The sequence below is a fragment of the Lepisosteus platostomus genome, chromosome 26 (genome assembly GCF_059453375.1).
Source record: "Lepisosteus platostomus isolate fLepPlt1 chromosome 26, fLepPlt1.hap1, whole genome shotgun sequence".
NCBI classification, from domain to species: Eukaryota; Metazoa; Chordata; class Actinopteri; order Semionotiformes; family Lepisosteidae; genus Lepisosteus; species Lepisosteus platostomus.
In genome coordinates, this window is record NC_142636.1 from 13,020,615 (window position 1) to 13,043,114 (window position 22,500).

At 38.2% G+C, this 22,500-nt stretch overlaps 5 protein-coding genes across 5 annotated transcripts; 3 read left to right on the forward strand and 2 right to left on the reverse strand.

Moving 5' to 3' along the window:
• LOC148640208 (uncharacterized) lies at positions 1 to 2,329 on the reverse strand. The gene is made up of 4 exons (XM_088620462.1): positions 2,271 to 2,329; positions 1,777 to 1,849; positions 809 to 1,022; positions 1 to 281 (listed from the first exon to the last, which is right to left on the reverse strand). Exons 1-4 carry the CDS (start codon positions 2,272 to 2,274, stop codon positions 123 to 125), a joined length of 450 nt encoding a protein of 149 aa, XP_088476588.1. The 5' UTR covers positions 2,275 to 2,329; the 3' UTR covers positions 1 to 122.
• Positions 2,330 to 5,940: 3,611 nt separating this feature from the next.
• On the forward strand, positions 5,941 to 9,239 carry LOC148640209 (uncharacterized). The gene is made up of 4 exons (XM_088620464.1): positions 5,941 to 6,018; positions 7,687 to 7,744; positions 8,391 to 8,598; positions 9,022 to 9,239. Exons 1-4 carry the CDS (start codon positions 6,015 to 6,017, stop codon positions 9,166 to 9,168), a joined length of 417 nt encoding a protein of 138 aa, XP_088476590.1. The 5' UTR covers positions 5,941 to 6,014; the 3' UTR covers positions 9,169 to 9,239.
• Positions 9,240 to 10,721: 1,482 nt separating this feature from the next.
• LOC148640210 (uncharacterized) lies at positions 10,722 to 14,293 on the reverse strand. Its single transcript, XM_088620463.1, has 5 exons — positions 14,161 to 14,293; positions 13,616 to 13,641; positions 13,096 to 13,153; positions 11,922 to 12,129; positions 10,722 to 10,963 (listed from the first exon to the last, which is right to left on the reverse strand). The coding sequence occupies exons 2-5, from the start codon at positions 13,617 to 13,619 to the stop codon at positions 10,817 to 10,819; spliced, it is 417 nt and encodes a 138-aa protein (XP_088476589.1). The 5' UTR covers positions 13,620 to 13,641; positions 14,161 to 14,293; the 3' UTR covers positions 10,722 to 10,816.
• A 2,220-nt stretch (positions 14,294 to 16,513) lies between these two features.
• LOC148640211 (uncharacterized) lies at positions 16,514 to 19,298 on the forward strand. Its single transcript, XM_088620459.1, has 5 exons — positions 16,514 to 16,532; positions 16,863 to 16,899; positions 17,216 to 17,288; positions 17,677 to 17,890; positions 18,939 to 19,298. The coding sequence occupies exons 2-5, from the start codon at positions 16,896 to 16,898 to the stop codon at positions 19,197 to 19,199; spliced, it is 552 nt and encodes a 183-aa protein (XP_088476585.1). The 5' UTR covers positions 16,514 to 16,532; positions 16,863 to 16,895; the 3' UTR covers positions 19,200 to 19,298.
• Positions 19,299 to 20,196: 898 nt separating this feature from the next.
• On the forward strand, positions 20,197 to 22,130 carry LOC148640212 (uncharacterized). Its single transcript, XM_088620460.1, has 5 exons — positions 20,197 to 20,335; positions 20,552 to 20,594; positions 20,787 to 20,853; positions 21,264 to 21,477; positions 21,861 to 22,130. Exons 2-5 carry the CDS (start codon positions 20,591 to 20,593, stop codon positions 22,029 to 22,031), a joined length of 456 nt encoding a protein of 151 aa, XP_088476586.1. The 5' UTR covers positions 20,197 to 20,335; positions 20,552 to 20,590; the 3' UTR covers positions 22,032 to 22,130.
• Positions 22,131 to 22,500: the final 370 nt, after the last annotated feature.

Consider the following 22,500-nt stretch of genomic DNA (forward strand, 5'->3'; position numbering starts at 1 on the left):
TTCTTATTGAAACCTTTCAGACTTTATTTATTGGTGTCATGTTTGTAATGTAACACCTGAAGATGAGTGACAATCACCCCCCTCCTCCCTGACTTCCACTGAGGGCAGACATTTCACTAATTCTACATCAACACCTCAGTCAGGCCTTCTATGAAATATGTTCTCATATTAAGAGGTATTTGATCCACCAAGGTCCCATTTTCACACCTGAAGCTCAATGGGATGGGGAACAGGATTTGTAATACGCAGGGATTGTCCATTATCGTAGCAAACAGACCAATCTGAAACAAAATAAAACAGAAATTGTTCTTTTACAGATTGAAGTCATCTGGGATTTTCTATGTGTTATGTCCTTGCATCTTAAAAATCACTAAATGGGAACCAGTTGGTTAAATAGAGCCATGACCCAGTTGACTACATGGCTGGTCCTGTGCTGTAAAATAGTAACCAATAAGCATGAGCAAATACCATTCTTAAACGGCTGGTTAATTCCAGTTTTCCCGTTTATAATTACTACCATAACTTCCCTAATACCTTCACAACTATTAGAATTATAATGCTGCTAATCACTTCGTTGTCAATCACTGTTTTTGCCAACAGAAGCTGGATGAGGAACAAGATATCATCTATCCATTTTCTAGTCACCAGATTTTCAGACTAGCAGTGTGGTCTTCACAAAATGTTTTGGAGCATACAATTATTATACAAAGTCCAAATGTGTTCTGGTATAATTTCGGTTTGATATTTGTGTTGTGCACTGATGACCACTCTAGCAAGGTAGTGTGAGTTTTCTGTGCTGGATACTAACCTCCCATTGCCCATTTGGAGGGGGCATAACTGTGGCACAGGCATCCTCTGCCACACTATTAGATCTCACGTAATTGTGAAGGATGGCGTTGCATGGTGTTCTGCACATCAGCTCAGCATCACACGGGCCATTTCTGGTTGTAACCTCAGGCCCCGGTACTATAGCAAAGGGCTTGCGGAGCTGGCCGTCGATGACGTTCATCAGGCACGCACACCTTCGGATGTGGAAGAGAAGACAGTGTCAAACTCCAAGAGAACTCCCATCCTGTACGACATCAAAGGCGCCTCTTTCTGTCATGTTTGTTGGCCGGCTGGCAATATGCACGATACAACCCTCATCAGCTTGGCACTGTTTGCACTTCTTCTCAATCTGCTGCAGTTAAACAGCTCCCAGCTAATGAAAGAATACAGCCAGGAGCTGAAATAGTGTTGAGATCGAATAAAGCATTGAGCATATAGACCTCAGAAACAGTCTTTTTAATATAAAACAGTTTGAGTATGCTGCACTATTAAATTAGAGAATACCAGGTATTAGAATATTACCAGTATTAACTTAGCTGATACCTTTTTAATGTACGAACTTTGTTCTTCACTTGTACAGTTGGGTCTTCTTAGTGCAACTTAAGTAAAGTACCATCAGTCCACAAGTTTAAGATGTAAATTGTAGATCAACAGCTCTTTGCAGCCTCAATAACATTTCCTGTTATTTTTAATCCACCAGCTACAGTATTGCTGATTAAGTCTTATGGATGTTGAAAGTAACGCATTAGCCAGATCTGATATTGCCTTTTCTAATTGCACCTGAGCCATGAGCACCAATCTTATGCCTCTTATAAGGTGATTAAACATCAGCCATAAAGCAGCCTGTATTCACATAGCACAGCACATTGAAGAAAACAAATGGTTTGGTAAAATCAATTATACAGCCTGAAAGCAAAGATTGTCTCAGCTGCATCATATATTACTCACGTGTACGTGTTAGTGTCATCAGTGGCTGCAACACCCAACAGCACAGACACAACAATCAAGGGAAGTCTGAAATCTACACAAAAGACAAGAAAAGGCTGAAAATACTGGCCTTCCAAAAAATCCAGAGCTGGAAAGTAAAGTTAAATCTGACTGAGAATAGTGTCCAAAACGTTTACCTGACAACTGTTGTCCAGAATATTGCACAGAGGGTTAAAATGATTCTACTATGTATTACAGAGGTGGACAAGTCACAGGAAAATAACAGAGTAGTAACAGAATAGTCATCTAACAGGAGGAATCCAGAAAATCATGCCAAGTAAAATAATAATCATTGGGTTTCTTGTTGAAGGACATGCAAGTACAGCATGAAGAAAGGATTCCTAGGATATGAACATATGAAATATGTTGGAACTTTTCATAGGCAGGAAACTACAGTACATGCAGACAAGTGGGTGTTTGTAGTGTACTGTATTGTATAGGTGTAAAATACTTACCCATCTCTTTGGAGCTTTGTCTCTTACAATCTGAAATGAAAAGGATTGAAAAGTTACATTTCCTAGTAGACGGCAAAAAAGAAAACCATGCAGATCTCCAACTATCAATATCCAAACCATTCTAATATATACAGTATTTGTTTGGGTGTAAATATAATCTAAAATACCTACCAGAGAAGAAATAAAAGGAGTGCTACACACTCAGCAGAAGAGTTCTGGGTTTCCGATTGGAGGATTACAAGTTAAAATCCTAGGTGAGCAATTGCTGTTTTAATTTTAATCAAAGTAAGCTGCCTTCCGTTTTTCCCAGTATTGAGCTCTGCTCTATAAATGAAATGTATTTTCTAATAGTCGCAGCTGGTTAAGCATTACAAATGTCACACTCATTTACCCCTCAAATTAAAGATCTTGATATAAGAGGCCAAGAAGCAAACAGAATAATCTTAGCACATGAAAGACACAGCAAGAGATGAAGAGAAAGGCTGTTACTCACCAAGAAAACTGCTTTTACAGTTGATTACTGTTGGACCACAGTTACCTTATATAGGACTGAGTTTACATTTTGCATTTTTGAATAGTCTGCTCCTCCGTGCTGCCTCTACAGCCTATGCAAAATTTTGACCTACAAATTGTCTATCCAAATTTGAAGAGTTTAACACAGAGTATATGGTCTCTTTACATACAGTTCCCAACCCTTACCTCCAGCATCTTTTCAAATGATCATCAAGCTAGAGGTCAGGTTTGCACAATTATACAGATAAGTCAAAACCTTCTGGCCATTAAGAGGGGCTACATTTGACTGGGGTCGAAACAGGGTTTAATTTCTCAGGTTTCATGTTAACCTACAGGAGTGGTCTTTGCTTTTGGTCCTGGAAAGTTTCAGTCCTCTCTCATAGAGTAAAACCCACATTTCAGTTCACTTAACTAAATATTAAAACAACTGCACTTAGCAAAGGCAACAGAGGCTGTAGTACAATGGAGAACAAATGATGTCAAGAAAATGTATGGACTGTATGTGATAGGTTTTTTGACTTTCTCATAGATTACTCTTCTTGTCTGATGGAAAATGTTAAGGCGTATATGAAAACACATCAAAATAATTTCCATTAGAGATTTCCTGAAGCTCAGTGCCAGCATTTTTACATCTATCATTAATGTCTTTTGTTTATGATTAAAATGTTTGTCACATTGTGTTTTATCTGGCACGTTGACCAGAGAGTTATAGTTAATGGGAATGTCCACAATGTCTTTCTGATACAGAATCTTCCCTTCATTATTGGGAGAATAATTGTGATATGAGCCCTTGGATTAAATATTTTAGATACCTTGAGCGATGCTGACCTCCGATGTTAGCTCTGTTTCTTGGATTTAGCACAAAACAACTTGCATATGAAGTTACTTCTTGCAATGCCTGGTGGCACCTTCTGACAAATTAAACGTTATTGATCATTCATTGCTTTTTGGAAATGTCGAGTGGTCACATTATTGATGTTAGGGTTTCAACAGTTCAATACAAGCAAATGATATGCAAAGGTTCCTCTATTTTGAATTTGTTTGCTGATAGGTTGCTTGTCGGAAATTTGCATCTTACACTAGAAGATCTCAAGCAGTACAGCAGACGAAGCTATTTTCATTTTTTTGTTATTCTATCAATTCGTTCCTTTTCTAACTGCTTCTTCCAATTAAGGGTTGCAGGGAAACCTGTGTCTATCTGGCAAAGAACGAGCACCGGAAACGATACACCCTGGATGGACAGCAGTCCATTGCAGGGCACACACAGACACAGACACACTCACACTAGGGCCAATTTTCCCAGAAGCCAATTAACCTACCAGCATGTCTTTGGACTGATGGAGGAAAACACAGAGAAAGGGCACCCAGAAAAAACCCATGCCAGCACAGGGTGAACATAACAGCTCCCCAAAGCAGCGCTGCTACCCACTGAGCCACCACACTGCCCTTTCCTTCTCGTTTTTGTGTGTGCATTTTCAACATTGCCTGGAAAAAGGCTGAGTTTATTAACTATTAAAGGAGCCTGATGTGTTTTCGTTGATGGGTGTTAGACAGATCTGCTTACTTGATTGTTCCTGGTTAATTGGTGGACCTCATCCCAGGTGTTTCTTGACAAAAGCTTCCTAAATTCAGATTTAATGGATGGGTAGTTTGTTCAATAGTCCCAGACTCCCTTCTTTGCGTGAAGAAATACCTCCTTTTCTCAGTTTGACAAAATGTTGTTCACTACACACCAGCTCTCAGTGGGGAGGAGAACAGAGAATTGAAGCCAGTTCAGAGATGGGGATTATTAGGAGGCCATGGCTGGTAAAGGCCAGGGGGAAATTTGGCCAGGTCACTGGGGTTCACACCCTTAGCCTTTTTGAGAAATTCCCTAGGTTTTTTAATGACCACTGAGAGTCAGGCCCTCAGTTTTAAATCTTGTCCTAAGGACGGTGCCTTTTTTATGGTATAGTGTCCATCTCACTATACTAGGGCATCAGGAGCTGCACAGATCACAAGGTGAGCTCTTCCTACTGGTTGCACTATACATATAGCTTCTGCAGTGGATTAATGATAGTGCTGCTTCAAAGTTACTATCACGTTTCAGTTTCTGTGTGCCTAGTAAGCCTCCGTTAGTCCCCTAGTTTTTTTCCTACCTGGGACAGCAGCCGAGGCTCTGGTTTTCTCATTAGAGGACAGTGGGTTTCTCATTTCAAAAGTCTTCAGGCAATGCACTGTAGCTGGATCACTCCAGAAGGAAGTGCATTTTTGTTTTCACATTGTGTTAAAATGTATAGATAAATGTCACCTCTTGGAGGATAAGAGAATCAGGGATCCAAAATGGACGAGTTGTCAGGACTGGACTGCAGAGAAATTCCAAATTCTAGGTACTGTACCATAAACAAGTATTTAACTCAGTTTGCTCCAGTAAATGCCCCAGTGTATATTTGTATATGTGCTCTCCAGGTTGTTGTTGTAAATGAGTATTTGTTCTCATTTGACTTAAGTAAAACAAAAAACAGCCTAAAATACCATTTTCTTAGGAGCGTTATTTGCATGTCGATTTGAATTTCACTATAGAAGAGACGCTCAGCACTCTCAGACAGATACTTTGCAGTCTTTCGGGTGAGTTATCCAGCTACTGAAGCAGTCCCAGTGATGAGTATTTCAGTATATTTGTTTTTAGCATGTTATAGAAATATTTAGAATGACATATAATGCTAATGTTCTAGCTTTATTCTTGCGTGAAACATTTAAATCAGAGAGGTTAAAATTGAGTACTTTAACACTTGTACTACTGTTATCAATTTTTATTGTTATCAATAATAATCATATGCATTTAATGAATTTCATGCCCAAAGAGTATTGAATATTATATTAGTACTTTTTTGCTTGAAATAAAATATGTATAAAGTCTATTTTTTTTGTAGAAGATATACAGTATAGTATATGTTGCTGGTTACATTTATTTTTCTCTGAATAGAAATGTATTTTTAACTATTTACACAGCATAACTGATCCCTAAACTATTCCCCACTGAGAGCATGGTGTCTAAAGTATTTTTGAGTAATCATAATTAGTAGATCTATAATGATAATAATAAATTGTTTAACTATTAGTTAATTAGTTAATTAGTTTTAATTAGTTAAATAAAAAAGTTGTTTATTGATTAATAGAATTTGTATTTCCTTGACAGCTTGAGTATTTTCTCCACATAAACAGTCCCAACAAAATTGAATTGACTTCACAATGAGTGAGTATGAGTCATTTTATTAAATATGTGCTTCTGTATTTGAATCCCCAGATTTGGGAAAAGTGAAGTCATGTGTGACATTTAATTTGAAAACAGTGACTTTTTCATAAATTTCATAGCGTCTAAATAATTGAACTTTTGTTCCACAAAGTACTTTTTAAAAACATTAATGTATTGTGCTAATATTTAATAGTTAGCTAATATAATAATGTATTTTAAAGTACACTTTTAAAACAATTTGAAAATAAATATTTAAATAAAATGCCTGAAACATTTTTTCAGGTATATGAATTAAACAATAAATTATACCTACAGTAATTGGGTTACAAAACGTTAAACGTTTCTCAGAATTTTTTCATAAGTTAAAAGACTGCAGACTGCGCAATCCTTTCACATTCATGGTCAGTGTCAGACTGCGGTCCCAATGTAGAAGAGACATTGTACATATCATCGCTCCGCCATTCTGAATCCTGTTAGCATTTAGTTAACTGACCCCCCAAATGTAAGTTATAAGCTGCTTAACTGCAAAAGTGTTGGGGTTTCAACTATTTAGAAATTAGAGATTTCAATTTGCTTGTACTGTACGACAATAGATATCAGAAAATCTCCAACTCATTTAAGAGCTATAAATGATCGAAATACTCAAATTATCTGCAGTACTAGTAAAGGGTAAGGTTTCAAATATTTAATTGTGAACACAAAAAATAAAGAATCTTACTAGAAAAAAATGCGCTTAAACGAGTTAAAGTTTCATTAAAAATAGATATTTTTTGCGTTTGTATGAGATAAAATTGTATAAAAACTAGATGCTTTTTGCGTTTGAACGTTTTTTTTTCTTAAGCTTCGTAAGAAAGAGCAGTGTTTTTTGCTAGTATTATTAGCTCATGGTAATAAACGAGGAGCAAGACATCAGTTATTTTCAGAAACTACAAAAAAAATGCCATTGTACTGCGTTGGGAGAAAAGAGCTGAACAGTTTTTAATGTGTGAAATGTTTTTAATATACTATTATGGACCAAGAAGACCTATTTAAATTATATCGACCGGAATGTCATTTCTGCAAATAAAATGTATTGTAACGCAACGGGGGCTCAGGCGGGCGCCCTTGCCGCATTAGGTCGGCCCCCCACCGTCGGGGGCTCGAACCCGGGACTCCCGCGTCTCTCTGCAGCGACCCAGCCCCGTGAGCTAAAGAAAAAACTTTTTACAGCCCAGTAGCTGTAGTCCTGCTATCACAGGGAAGGGCGGTGACATCACCTGCTCTGGTACGCCGGCTCTTACACAGTGCCTGTCGGCCGTAAGCGTTACAGTATTAAACCAAGGCAAACAACAGATTCAACTTCTGTGTTCCGTTTTTTGCGGACATAAAGTATAAAAGATTATGAAGACACATTACTCCTCTGATTTAACCAAATTAAGTTATTTTAGTGGTTGTGGCCTCTAGGAACTATAATTGAATGCGAACCGATATAGTCCTGTTATGTAAATATCCCTCGGTTATATACAAACTCAGCAAACTTGCATACTGTGAATTCCTGTTATTAATACTGAACTGTACCTGTTACTTGCTTTAGTTAAAGAATGTGTAAAATTACACAACTGTGCACTGTTGCTACAGCAGTTGGGTTGTGGTGAAAGAAATTGAATTCTCCTGTTTTTACGCACTTAGGATTTCTTTGGAGTTTCCTGGTATTATCCTTAGCTGCGGCTGAAATGAACGATTACAGGTAATCTACATTTTTTACCCTCAGCTTCAAGTCTCGGCAGTTTTAAAAAAAATGTTTTTGTCTGTTTCTTCTACTTTTACAGTATAAAAAAAGACGTATCTACAGAAAAGGTACTAAAACCCGGGTTCTGGAGGAACAAATATCTTCTGTGTTGTTTTTTCCAACTTGAGTAGACAATTTGAGTATTCTAGCCATGACACTTAAAAGGAAATTGAGACTGTACCGTATATGAATCTGTTTCACTTTGGTATCTAGACATTGTAAACAACAACACAGGTCATGGATCTGAAAGAACCCTTGAGATTGACTACTCAGATTCCAGTCCTATTTTATAACTCCTGTAATGTCTTCTTCTAGTCAAAGGGAGCATACATTTTCCCTTAGACAACAAAGGATTAAAGTGAACAAGCTAACTGATCCAGACTGATTGATTGATCTTTTAGTTGGTTGGTTGGTTGGTTGGTTGGTTGACTGACTGTCTGTATTTTGGCTGAAGGACAATGTATAAGATGTATATAAGATCTACTTGTATTGACTACCGATGTTATGAGCAAAATATTCATCCACTGTGTTGAAGATGAAACTTCAAGATACCACTGGAGGAGAGCCCTGAATTAATCTCTTTCTGGCTTGTGTCTTTTCCCAGATGTGTGTGCAAATTCGTTCTGTGGGATCTCAGCGGCTCTTGGATGTTTGCTGAGGCTGATGGTGGTGTGGTTCAGGCACCGAGTGATGACTGCCTGTTGCAAGCTGAAGCGAACTGCAGAGCACCCTGTGTTGAGCAATATCGACAACAAGTACTGACACTCCCAAACGAAGCCTGTACTAGGCTTCCTCACTATAGAAGGGAAATTGTGAGTAGCCGCTCTTGTGTGTTAGCGTGTTGTGTCAAGAATGCTTGTTTTCCTGTTTTCCTCTTTAGAAATCTTACATTTTTTGGTCTACAATCCTGATTTTGATACAAGTTTGCAGTTCTACGACATATTTGCATATGCAGTCTACAGTGGGACGGTAACTCATCAGAGCATCTTAAATTGGTCGACACCTTCAAAAAACACCAAAATGCTTGATTGTTAAAAAATGCTGTTTATATACAGTACACGGCACCTTTGAAGTTCACAAAAACGTACCACATCATACATTTCTCAGACTATGTGCTTTCATTATATCATTTAGTGTTACCTTTTATTAGCTTACAAATAAGTCTATTTAATGAAAACAGCAATACATGTCTTAAGTCCTTACAGTGTTTGAATGAAAGTTGTTGTGTTTTGCAGATGATGATGATGGTAACTGTAGAGGACAGCTGTATGCCACTCTTGGGTGGTGTAAGCAATTTTACCTTCCTCTGCAATGGTGGAAGAGCCACTAACTTCCAGGTGCTTAATGTGCAAGACATGGTCAACGACTTATTCGAGTCCTGAAGACTTCCAGCAGCCTCCCAGTTCAGTCTTCCCCTAGCATTGCATTATAATAAAACTAGTTGCAACTTCAACCTTGCATCTGGATGTTTTTTTTTTCCATTCTTATCACACTTATTGTCAAACTGTCTTTCACTTTCTGTAACCTGAAAATTAAGGGATCGGAAAAGGAGGGAATTAGAAAATGCAAAATAGTATGTCACACACCAATGGGTTTTAGGAATATATCCAATTTCTACAGTTTAACTGGCATGTAACTGTCAATGAAAGAATATCTGCCCCCTTTGTTGATAAATATCTGCATAAAAGTGTTTTTCAAGCAACAGCGGGGTGATCAGTTTTAACACATAAAACTTTTATTGTAAAATCAGTGTTGTATTTATTCCCTGGGCATTTCTCGATAAGAGTAGGGAGTTATCCCGGTGTCCGGGCCGAATTCCCCCCCTCAGCCTTTACCATGACCTTCACATTGTCCCCATGTATGACTGGCTTGCACCTGCCCTGCGAAAGACTGGCGCCCCCTCCAGGCTGTACCCTGCCTCATGCTCGTTGCTTGCCGGGTAGGCTCCGGCTTCCCGCGACACCGTATGGTAGAAAGCGGTTTGGCCAATGACATGGCATGACTTGACTAACTCAAACCAAGAGGGAAGTATTTGTTCTTACACTGTGGGAATAAAGGCCTCTTAAGACTAATTTTTGGGTTGAGCTTGTGTCTGTGTTATCATTCAAATTAATCTCAATTGGTTTTGAAGTCACTGCATGTTACTTTTGGAATGTGCTTTATTTACACATAAAGTGCGGAAAATTTTATTTTTAGTACTGGATTTTTTTAAATTGAAAACTACTGAAAGCACACCTGGGTGTTAAATCTCCTTTTAATTTGAGTTAATCGAGGGATGAATAGAGACTATTTTGTCTGGTTACTTTTGAAACATGTGAAAGACACTCAAAATGCCAGGTTATACTGTGCATTATAGCACCCTCATCAGGCAACGGGCCTGGTGCCATCAGCCCCAAGAGAGCATGCTGGGATAGATGGGAACCTGTCTGGAATAGGGAACTACCAGGGACATGGTTAACTCCTGGGACTGGGGGGAAGGACAGGGGTTTGTGTACATGTTATCCCAGTGTATATCTTATTGTCCCATGTCTGTGGTCTCAGGTTCCCTGGCTTGTGTTAGTCAGGACCTCCCACCTTCACTTTATGTTCTAATTGCTTTAGATAAGATAAGATCACTTTATTGGCCATATACAATTTCTTGTATTAGGAATTTGTCTTTTTGCATACCCCATCTTGCTCTCCAAGAGACACACAGACAGGGAGAGAAGCTTGGGACCAGAGTGCAGGGTCAGTCATTTATACTGCACCCCTGGAGCACTTGGCGTGAAGGCCTCAGGATATGAACCGTATAAATTAATTTATGTTTTTACAAGAACATTAAGAATCCGAATGCAGCGACAAACTAATATGGAAAGCACTTGTCATATTATACCATACATATTTAAACAAAAAATACTTTTGGAGCTCCATTTTGCCAATACACAATACGCAAAGCTACATTTTTTTATTTTATTATTATTCCATACTAGAAGCTACAACCAGTGTTTCAGTGTGCCGAAGGGAGACAGGATTAGACAGATCGGGTCTCTCTCAGCTATTGAAGGTGTCAGCCATGTTCTCCAGAGTGAGTGGCTGGAAGGCGGTAGGTTTTCCGTCTTCACAGAGGAAGGTGGTGCTGTTCATTGTGGCCAGCAGAGGGAGACATGGCTTCTGTTTTACAGTCACAACCAAAAGCACCTGAAAAAAAAAAACACCAGTGATCATGCAATCGCTTAATGTCTGTAGCAATAGGCAGTCATACATACTTATTATATTTCCTGCATGACCGATCTTACTGTAGAGAGTACGCTGCTAGTCAGCCAGTGACAAAATATGTATAATCAGGAAAGTGCTCTGACCACATCCTGGCAATTATGATTGATATTATGTGCTAGGAGTTCAGGACTTTGCAAGATCAAATCGTGAAATGAAAAATCCTGCTTGCAGAGATGTACTGTATATTTTCTCCCATTTACAAAAGCAGCTTAAGGTACATTTATAATGGCAGTTTGGACATCATGCCCTTAGCAGATACCATCAGGCTGAAGGACAGTTTTTTATTCATGAGTCAGCATGGAAGATCATGTGACGTCATTTGCCAAACCGCTTTATATCATATAGTGTCAGAGGAAGCTACACAGGGATAACTCCCTACTCTTATCAAGAAATGCCTGGGGTTCTTTAATGGACACTGAGAGTCAGGACCTCGTTTTAACGTCTCATCCAAAGGATGGCACCCACTACAGTATAGTGTCCCCGCCACTATACTGGGGCATTAGGACTCACACAGACCACAGGGTTGACACCCTCCACTGGTCCCACTAACACCACTTCCAGCAGCAACCATAGCTTCCCAGGAGGTCTCCCACTGACCAGCCTCAACCCTGCTGAGCTTCAGTGGGTGGCCAGTTGAGAGCTGCAGGGTGATGCAGCTGCTGGCAAGCATGGAAGAGAACATGTGATATCAGTGAAGGGGCGCCTGTTTTAGGCGATTGCCGCACCAGTTTTTACATTTCTGGATAAAAAGGCGAATTCTAAAAACGAATTTGAACGTTCTGGGGAGAAATAGGGCTGAAAGACTAGACAGAACCCAAAAGAAACACAATGAGGTAACCCAGCAGACTCAAACAGGCGCACGGAAGAAAAAAAAACTCACAGCGTCCCGTTTCTTGTGGGGAAACGCAGTACAGGCTGTGTTGGCGAGCTGTGCCGCCTGCTTTCTGAACTCAGCTTTGCACGGCTCTTTGCATTTGGCTTCCGCTTCGACTGGGCAGTCGTCTGCCGGGGCCTGAACTACACCTCCTTCAATCTCGGCGAACGTGCGAATTCCCTGGACGTCCCAGAAGGCGACTCGACACACGCAACTGAAAACGCGTTCGGGAGAGAAAAACCGAAAAGATCAAACAGGATTTAGTCTCCACGGAATGGCATGGCTACCTCTCACTAGTCCGATAAAGGAGTAAGAAAAACATGCTGTTGTTACGTCTATCCGTTAAAAGGCTCAATCAAGTAATTGGTGTCCTTATCACTTTCGCGCTGAAAATGCTTACAATATTGTTACCTTTCATCTGGGGTTTAACGTTATGTTTTCCATTCTCAGCTGGTGTTGTGTTCTGGTGCAAAAATATGAACGATTAAAATTATGCAAATATTTTCCGTCCGACGAAGTTACGGTACGGTCGATTACACGGATACACAGATGCATCAACGGCACTTTTATTTCTACTGTTCTCGCTTTTTCCGAACGTACAGTACGTGTGCGATATACATGCATACGTTACATATTATGTATTGTATCAATAAGACCTTAAACATCTACCCCAATGTCCTGGCCAAATTTCCCCATGGCCTTTACCAAGCATGTCCTTCTAATAATCCTCATCTCTAAACTGATTTCATCTCTCTGATCTCCCCGCTGAGAGCTGGCGAGTGTACTGGTACATAACCGAGATGGGGCTACACAGTGGTAGTGGAGAGGAGTCCCCATTACCTGTAAAACGCTTTGAGTGGAGTGTCCAGAAAAGCGCAATATACTGTAAGTGTAAGGAATTATTAATTATTATTCTCGTGCTTGGGTTCGGATATACAGTATATTAAACACAGTTGAACATACTGTAACACCAGGAATAAGTTAAATTGTACTTTTTACGTTTCATTTTTAACTTTTAAAGCAGCTCTTTCACAGGTCTGCCATCTCAACTCTAACCTGCTATCAAAGAGCTTGTCACAATTACCTAACTAAAACACAAGGGAGTGTGTTAAAACTACATGTCATGACAATTATGTACAGTACGCGAAGACATTCAGTACTCAACTGGAATGAGAGTTACCTGTAGTCAATCACATCAGCCGCAGCTAAAGCGAACATCAGGATACTCAAAGCAACTCCTTAACAGAAGTGGGGAGAATTTCCTCAGGTTAACTTCGGTTAGAATCAATGCCAAAACAGGAGGAATTATAGCTGAGCTATTATAAACTGCAAACATCCAGATGTGCGTGTTTTATAGGCGTCTTCTTACAGGGCTGCAATTCAATTTGCTATTAGAGCATAAAGTTCCATGACTGGTTTAAACTAAAGGCTGTAAATAAACAATTATAGAGAAATTGAATCTTATTAGAATGATTTATACACAACTAATTTATTACACATTCGTTAAACGTCGGAAATTATTTTTCCAAACTGTCAATCAGGAGCTCAGACAACCCAACAGATTGCCCAGACAAGAAATCAATCATTACATTTTTTTTTCATTTTAATTTATTTGCGCGACAGAACGTCCCACAAATCATTATTCCACGAAATGTACACTACAGTTGTATTGAAAAATAGTGCGAAGGAGGTATACTTACTCATCTTGACAGAATGCAACAAGTTTCTGCAAAACAAATAATTAGGATTAGGGAACACGTCAATAATTCCAACTACGCATTCATTGGTTTTCTTTATATTACATCTTTACATGTATTTATTGTTCATTGCAACACGACATTATGATGTGATTGTAAACATCTGTTTTTTATTGTCCAAATTCCTTTGTACTGAATTAGTATAGAGCATAAAAAGGTCGATGCGATTTCCAACAGATAGACCGACTCTCACCGATCATATTCAGTCTGATATGCTAGCTGTATAGCCCAAAGTACCATATTTTAGTTTTGCAGACCCAAACGAATACATTTTTAGTTTTGAAATATGAACCTCTGTTACAGTCATCGAAAGTACCAGATTACGTTTCTCAACTAACGGAATTTGGAAGTCATATGAAAAGCATGTACTGTATATCGATCGTAAAAACCAGACCAAAACAATGCAAGCACTGACATGAAAATAACTACAAGCTGCATTGTATTTAAACTGTTTTTTCTTTTCAGTGGAAAATGTTGCTTCAACCCACCCGGCTGATCTGTGAGCGGTGTCCTGTTGAATAGTGCCGAGCTCTGTCTCTTTTTATTGAGTAAAGGTCAATGCAAATTGGGAGCAATGAAGAAAGCCAATTCCCCACACGAGACGTTCGTTTGAAGTTTCAGATGTTGGCGCAGTTGCGCATTTCCCGCGGTTCTGTCCGTTGGGGGGAGGTTCTTTTTTCAATGAACGAAATCCCAGGATCTGCAGATCCAAAAATTTCTAAAACAATTAGTTTCAGGACCATTTTCATCGTGTTCAGCAACCAGGTGTCCTGTCTGTTCGGAAGAAGCTCCCTATCCGCAGCTGCTCAGCCCACACGAGATGTCCTGAAGGGGGTCTTCTAGAAGGCTGCGCGTGTTGGAGAGTAGAACAGTATAAGAAAAGAACAGGAAAACACACGTGTGTGCACTAACGCTGAACGGGGATGTTTAAGAACGTTGTTTCTCAATCTTCTCTAGCATTTATATCGAAAAGCCTAACGATTTAAGAACATGCTGGTAAAAGTAACATAGAGATGATAGATTCAATATCTGTATATATATATGTAATACAGCTCTCTTTAATAAACTCTGTCATCTCTGTAGAAGCCTTCAGCAGATTGGTGATTGTATCTTGCAATTGTAGTGTAACTATATTAGGCACATTATAATGTTAATATAAAATATTACTGTTTTTCATATGGCATCCATAAAATGTGAATGTAGGTCAATTAAGAATAGGATAATTCATTTTATTGATAAATATAGCTTAATTTATTGGACTGTTTTTAACATAAAAATACACAGAGATTAGTTTTTACAGAAACAATATACAGTTTTCTTTTTAAAAAGAAAAGAGAAGCACACCTGGTGATGACAAGGAGGACATCTGTTTTGGTGATGAAGGTCATTATGTATGGAAATGGTGTAAATGTAAATTTCCAACACCTTTATTTACTGCATGCAAATTTTGGAGCACCTTTTTGCAGTTAGCTCAGCTCTTGAAATTGCGCCATCAATGATGTCAGACATATTGTTCCCTACGTGCGACTAAAAAGACTGAAATATTTGCCTGCCTTTAACCAAAATGCAAAGTTCCGTGGAAAAACACCAGTCTCTCCCATTTAACTGCGATCACTTTGCTTGTGAAATCTTGGAAAATATATCAATCAATTCTAAACATGATTAGAAATATGTTTCCAGCGACTGTCGCGGCAAACTGGACATAGTCTATCCCAAAATCAGAGAGCGTGATGCGGATTAGACTCTGGCGACTCGCTATTTGATCGCAGTGATACTAATTACTCGCTAGTTGACCTGACGATACTAATTACTGTTACAATGCTTTGACTGGAAAAATAAAATAAGCTTTGTCTGATGAAACCGCAAGCAGACGGCATTAGAATACTTCACATAAACCGCCCCAGTCTAGAATCAAATCAGCAGTGTGTGAAGCCTAGTATTGCGCTCTATCGTTTAATAACCGCTGTTTTGCAACTGTTCTCCCACCTGTATTAATTGTTTAATTAATTTGAATAAGTGTGCTTGATGAATTTGATTAATCAAATTTGATTCGTTTGATCGAATTTGATTAATGCAATCTTGTAGTATATCCATAACACAAATACTTAAAGTACTTAAAGTACTTTAATACTTTAATACTTTAATACTTAAAGTAGTTAGTAGTTAATGGTTGACATTGTAGTCATATGTGAAACATGTCTTTATTTTGCAGTTCTAACCAGTGATTCAAAATTTCCAATTAGAAGAGGATTACCACAGCTCAATGTTTTATGAATCTAGTGTTTTAAATTAGAAACAGCTGGAATTCTTGGATTTATTAGCTAATAGAAACCATTTTAAGTATACTGTACTTCCATTTCGGTCAAGAACTACAAGGACTTTTGTTTTCCATTCTTGTTGAGCTTTCCATTACGTACCTAAAGTGGTTATTGATTATTTATAACTTTTCAAAATTTAGAAATACATTTAGAAAATCAATATGGTCATTAGCGACTGGTTGAAATGGCAAAGATGTAAAGATCCAATTAACTTTGTGATAAAGATTTGCTGCACCCATCTTCTTCATTATCAGCTAACTTAGAGTTTCTCACACCTGGTAAGATCCTAGTCAAATTCTGCTCTAGTTTCTAATGCCATCATCTTTGGCAATGTCACCACGACAGTGTTCCAAACCTGAACCCATTTCCAATGTAAATAGTTAGCACTGTACTGGAAACAGCACTATGTTTTTGTCTGCACTTTGCTTGTCTAGGAGGTGATGTATTAAAGTAGTTTTTAGAATATTAGAATATTCAAATCAGGTACAAGATAAATAATACATCAGCAGAAGTAAATGAGACTCTGAAGATCCTTTGGTTTGGTGAGTCTATATTTACTACTAACGTTAGAGGTTCAGTGGTTGTATTTTGTTATTCAGATAAACAATAATCATGTATTTTATTGCTTGACATGCTACAACCCTCTGGTATTGCTTTCGGCATTCTATAAGCTAACTGACGTGCACATTCTAACCACATTTTCTTTATTTATTGAAATTACATTTAAAATTCAACATCTTAGTTTGGATTTTCACGATAGAAATCTCCAATATAACTGACAAACAGACCTATCATTTACTAAATCTGAGGTTTACTTCAATATTCCCCTCTGCTGTTGCAACAATTAACTGTTGTGTGTTTTTTTATTTCAGTGTGTATCATTTCCAAAATATCACACGTTTGAAATGGGCAAGTACAGTATTTCACTCATTAGTGAAAGACTATAGAGATTACTTTATTATTAAACCTGTGTTTTCACTTTCAACCTTAGTCTTCCATGTCCTATGTTGTAATCTGTTACTAGACTGTTAAAATCCATGTTTTAGTTTTAACACTGGACAGTTTAAGAAGTCATGATGTTGAACAATATTCTTTCTTTTAAACTAACAAATTATAAAAGAACAGCATCTCACGCAGGTCTGCACAACAGGTGATGTTTTCAGTGATTTGATCAAATAAAGAAGTTTGCTTTTTTCACGTTTAAACATGTTGTTTGTCTTGGTAGGTTTCAGATTCACCCTGTTTGCTCTCTCTGTCCTCCTAAAGACCCTGGCTACAGCAGAGCCTGTCCAGTACCGGTAAGTAAGATGTGAGGTTTGTTATTCAGTACACTGGAAAGACCCATAAACCAAGGTGTGTCTGAGTACTTTTATTTTCTTTGTGACTCAGAGATGACCTGAAATTCATTTCTTATGTTTCAATGAGAGAAGCAGGGAAACAAAAACACTGAAAGCTCCAAATTGCACATACTATACATTTATATTCAAATTTCACTTTTAAAATTAAAAAAAAAACTCCTAAAATTTGCCAAAGCAGAAGTGAATTAAGGTCTGTTGCAACAGATGTTTAGTTAAGAAACAACTTGACTTGAAATGGATCAGAAGGGATCTAGGTAAGACATTTGAAGAAGTGCAATCTTCTTGATTTGTCCTTGAAATTAACTTTGTTTGCTCTGCCAAATTGCAGATGCGACTGTTTCTTTCGAATTGTAGATGGGCAGCTCCGCAGACCCTTTCTCCTCCTTCCAGGCCCTGTGGTAGAGACCAGCGGAGGGCCGTGTGATGCAGAGTTGATCTGCAGGGACCCCTGTCAGTCTATCCTTGCTGGGTACCAGCTGACTCATGACGTAGCAGAGCAAGCCTGTGCCACAGCATCTCCTCCTCCTCTGGGCAGCTGGGAGGTCAGTATTCTATCTCTATGATGCTATTAATTGTGGAGCAGTGCAGGTTTACACCATAAAATTTACACCATGGATTTGTATAGGATTCAGCTGAATTTGTCATTATCTTGATTTTTTTTTATCAGTTGCTGATACTTCATGAGTGTATATTTTTTAAGGTATAGTCACAGAAAAATGTGTAATCTCATGCCTGAAGCCCTTCGAAACATTGTTTTCATGATTTCCATTACCTTTGAAGGCAGTCCTCATTAATGTGTACAGCATATAGGCAGTTCAGCATCACAAAAGAAAATTAAGAATCATGTCCTAATAATAAATATGGCGGGAACATTTATTGAATTGCAAATCAAACACAAATCCTGATTACGTTTACAGAGAACATACTGTATTAATCTTTTCAGCCTTATACACTTAGACAGGCAAAACATTTTTATCTTCCCCGAAGCAATGTATAAATAAATGACCAAATGAAACCAATGTTTTCTAGCTGTTTGTACACAAGGTTTAATTGATTAAAATCTCATTTGTGTCCTGGGTGTTTTGGAGAAACGTCTCTCTTCAGCTATTTAAATAATGTAACCACAGGGCAGTATACAGTTTATGCTGTTGCTGAGAAGTGCTTAGATGATGCCATCATGATGTCAGAAGAAACTGCTCAGTCTAATTGTTTTTGAGATCTAGTCTGAAAATTGTTATTTTTCAGGAAATCTCTGATGCATGGCAATGAATCTGTAGAGTTAGGCACCTGAAAATGTATAATAATTTGTAGTATTAATTTGAATTCTTGTTATATGTTTCCCAAAGCTATTTCCAATTCAATAGATTTTCAAAAACTTAATGCTGCCTTCAAAAAGAGTAATGATGCTCTGCCAAAAATATTACAATTCTAAAATGACTAAATTGAAATATATTTCATTGTTACCTTAAAGCAAATTGTAGCATTATTTGTCTGGCAACTTTATTTTTTAAAAACATTGCATCTAACATACAGTATATTTTAACATCTCATATCCATGCCTTGTATTCTTTCTGCTTGCTCTCATTTCAGTTGTGGAAGGTCAGTACAGTGAAGGACAATGTCTGCACATCTCAGATTTTAGATTTCATTCCCTTCAAAATAACCTGTGGAGGTGGGAAAGTGCTAACGCAGACTCCTGTGGACCTGAAAACCTTTATTATGACTGATTTGACAGATCTTCTGCATGAAAACATTCAGGCTGCGACTTTTTCGGAGACAGAAGTCAATATCCTAACTTCTCTAAAGAAACAGCTGAATACCCCCCTCTCAGTGGGGAACCTTCAAGAATAAGTGAAGTAAAAAATGCTGATTGCAGATTGTCTGGCATCTGAAATGTAATGCAGTAATGAAACACTGTTAAGAAAAATCAATAAATTCCCCAAAATGCTGGTTGCTGTTTGAAAATGTCTCATTTCTTCCATGTTACAAATTATATCCTCCTGCGTCAGAAATTATACTAAGGAAGAGTTTATTTCGTGATGCAGTTTATAATAATAATTTCATCCTCTATTAGAAACTCACTTACAGACTGATTCTGGCCTTCCTTTTCCCTACACATACTTCTGCCTCTTTTCTCTCATTCTCTTCTGGCTCTCTCCATAAATATAAGTAAAACATTTACCCTATCACAAAAACTAACTAAAAATAGAATAAAAGGTCAAATTAAATCACAAATAAAGTAAAGCCTAGTTAAGTTCTTTTAGCTTCTTCAACACGTATCTCTTTGGTTTTCTGTAAAATCTCATTTTTTCAGACCTTCTCATGCTCTGTGGTTTATGAGCCAGAGAAGACGTAGGACTGAGCTAGTGCATTTAAGACTAGGAATGAATTAATATCAGAAACAAGCTACCCAGCTGTGCTATAAAAGCTCACAAACTGGCTTATTTCAGGAAATGACTGGAATCTTTGGATCAGTTAGCTAATAGCAGCCAAATTAGTTAAGAATACTTCTATTTAATTGTAGGTCCTTTGTTATTCATTCCAGTTGAGCTCTCCATTACGTACCTAAATTGATTATTGATTGTTTGATAAGTTTAGATAGTGAACATGGCCATTTGCCACTGGTTCATGATACCTGGAGAAGACTGATGTAACTAAGCTTGTGAGCAAGTTATCCTGCACCAACATCCACATTATTTGAGTTTCTCACAGCTGTACTGATCCTATTCAAATTCTGTTCTTCTGTCTAACACAATCGTCTTTGGCAGTGTCACCATCACAGTATTCCAAAACAGAGTATTTCACACTGTGCTGGAGACACCAGCAGGAACTTGACTGAAAATTTGGGAATTGCCTACGTTTTTTTCTTCAAACTTTGCCCGTCCAATTGGTGATCTGCTAAACGTGTATTGAGAATATTCAAATCAGGCACAGGATAAATACTAGATCAGCAGTCGCAGAAGAGATTGTGCAGATCTCTAGGCTTGGTGAGTCTTCCTTTCCATATTTTCTACTAACTTTAGAGGTTCAGGGGTTCTATTGTGTTATTAAGATAAACAATAATTATGTATTTCATAGCTTGAAATGCTACAACCTTCTCACCTTGCGTTTGGCATTCTATAAGCTATTTCACTATTGAAATCTCCAATATAACTGATATCTAGACCTACTTCAATGTTTCTCTCTGTTCTTTTTTATTTCAGTACGTATCATTTCCAAAATATCAAGCTTAAACTATTGAAATGGGTATGTATTTCACTCGCTGGCAAAAGACTATAAATATTATGTTATTATTTAACATGTAATTTCATTCTAATTGTAGGCTTTCATGTTCTATTCTCACCACGTTTCTGTAATGGCAGATTTTGCTTCCTATTTTTAATGTTGAAACATGTTGCAGTGCACTACCTTCAGTTTCTCCCTTGCTTGACTTTGTAGGTCTCCGTCTGCTTGTTCTGTCTGTCCTCCTAAGGACCCTGGCTACAGCTGAGCCTCTCCAGTACCAGTAAGTACGATATCAGGACTGACATTCTTGTATTTCATTGGGATAAATAACAAATCTAGGTGTGACTGAGTATTTGTCTCTTCTTAGCAATTCAGAGATCATCAAAGAAATTCTGTGCTCATGTTTCAAAGAGAGAAACAGGGAAAGAAACACTGAAACCTCCAAATTGCACATACTGTATACAGTTTTTATAGTGTACGTATCTTTACGCACTCAAATATCGCCATTAAAATGTTAAGAAAATGCCAAAATTTGCCAAAGTAGAATTGAATAATGAATCTGTTGCAACTAATGTTTAATTGAGAAACAAATGACTTTACATGTATAAAAAGGGATCTAGGTAATTTGAAGAAGTGCAATCTTCTTGATTTGTCCTTGAAATTAACTTTGTTTGCTCTGCCAAATTGCAGATGCGAGTGTCACTTTCGAATTCTAGATGGGCAGCTCCGCAAACCCTTTCTCATCCTTCCGGGCCCTGTGGTAGAGACCAGCGGAGGGCCGTGTGATGCAGAGTTGATCTGCAGGGACCCCTGTCAGTCTATCCTTGCTGGGTACCAGGTGACTCATGAGGTAGCAGAGCAAGCCTGTGCCACAGCATCTCCTCCTCCTCTGGGCGACTGGGAGGTCAGTATTCTATACCTACTGTATGATGCTATTATATTGTATATTGTGGAGCAGTGCAGGTGTACACCATAAAAGCTTATCTAAATTTACAGCTGGATTTGCACGGGATTTACCTGAATTTTTTATTAGTCTGATCTTATTTTTTCCATTTGTCCTGCTGATTCTTCATGAGCGCGTATTTTTTTCAGGATCAGTCACAGAAAAATATACAATCAACTGCCGAAAACCTTTCCAAACTCTGTGCTTTTATACCATATCTCTTTCTCTTGAAGTTTAAAAAATCAGGTTGTGAAATATACTGTTATACTAAATATGGCTGTCAAATTTATCGCATTGTATTTAGCATCTCGTCTCTGTGATTTCTGTGCTCGTTCTTGTTTCAGTTTGGGACGTACAGTATGGTGAAGGACAATGTCTGCACATCTCAGGTGCTGGATCCCATTACGATAACATTCACCTGTGGAGACGGGAAAGTAGTAAAGCATACTCCTGTGACCTTGAACACCTTTGTTCTGAATGGTCTAACAAGACTTCTGCTTGAAAATGAAAACTGAGCGTTTCATTTGGAACCTTTCTGAAAAAGAAATAAAACAACTTTTGATTGCACCTTCAATAATTAAACACAATAAAGAAAAATCAATAAAATCCCAAAAGTGTTGGTTGTGGTATGAAAATGTCTTGTCTCTTCCTCATTGTACAAATAATATCCATCCACAGACAAGGTACTTATCTCCTTATCTGGAGATAAGGTACAGATGACGTTTTACTTAATAAAACATTTAATAATAATTCCATTAGGAAACTGCTGTCACTGTTGACATCCCTCCTCTAGAGGGCGCTCCACAACTCTCTTGTCATTAGATCCGTGTGCTTGTATGTTCTCCCGCTGTACCTTGTTTGTCTTTCCCTATGTAACCCCAGCTGCTCCAGGGCTCAGGGCTCAGCCCTGGACTGCGGATGTCTAGAGGCCCTACTACCAGGCTATGGCTTGCCTGAGGGGGCATAGGCCTCATCCCCATAAAA

What these genes read in the sequence shown, in the direction of transcription:
- LOC148640208 (XM_088620462.1), bottom strand. An exon ending in GATGACACTAACACGTACAC is followed by an intron (nt 1,023 to 1,776) that starts GTGAGTAATATA and finishes CCACATCCGAAG; the next exon opens with GTGTGCGTGCCTGATGAACG. An exon ending in CTCCAAATGGGCAATGGGAG is followed by an intron (nt 282 to 808) that starts GTTAGTATCCAG and finishes ATTTTGTTTCAG; the next exon opens with ATTGGTCTGTTTGCTACGAT.
- LOC148640209 (XM_088620464.1), top strand. An exon ending in GCTGAAATGAACGATTACAG is followed by an intron (nt 7,745 to 8,390) that starts GTAATCTACATT and finishes GTCTTTTCCCAG; the next exon opens with ATGTGTGTGCAAATTCGTTC. An exon ending in CTCACTATAGAAGGGAAATT is followed by an intron (nt 8,599 to 9,021) that starts GTGAGTAGCCGC and finishes TGTGTTTTGCAG; the next exon opens with ATGATGATGATGGTAACTGT.
- LOC148640210 (XM_088620463.1), bottom strand. An exon ending in GCTGATGTGATTGACTACAG is followed by an intron (nt 12,130 to 13,095) that starts GTAACTCTCATT and finishes ACGCGTTTTCAG; the next exon opens with TTGCGTGTGTCGAGTCGCCT. An exon ending in CCCACAAGAAACGGGACGCT is followed by an intron (nt 10,964 to 11,921) that starts GTGAGTTTTTTT and finishes TTTTTTTTTCAG; the next exon opens with GTGCTTTTGGTTGTGACTGT.
- LOC148640211 (XM_088620459.1), top strand. An exon ending in GCAGAGCCTGTCCAGTACCG is followed by an intron (nt 17,289 to 17,676) that starts GTAAGTAAGATG and finishes GCCAAATTGCAG; the next exon opens with ATGCGACTGTTTCTTTCGAA. An exon ending in CTCCTCTGGGCAGCTGGGAG is followed by an intron (nt 17,891 to 18,938) that starts GTCAGTATTCTA and finishes CTCTCATTTCAG; the next exon opens with TTGTGGAAGGTCAGTACAGT.
- LOC148640212 (XM_088620460.1), top strand. An exon ending in GCTGAGCCTCTCCAGTACCA is followed by an intron (nt 20,854 to 21,263) that starts GTAAGTACGATA and finishes GCCAAATTGCAG; the next exon opens with ATGCGAGTGTCACTTTCGAA. An exon ending in CTCCTCTGGGCGACTGGGAG is followed by an intron (nt 21,478 to 21,860) that starts GTCAGTATTCTA and finishes TTCTTGTTTCAG; the next exon opens with TTTGGGACGTACAGTATGGT.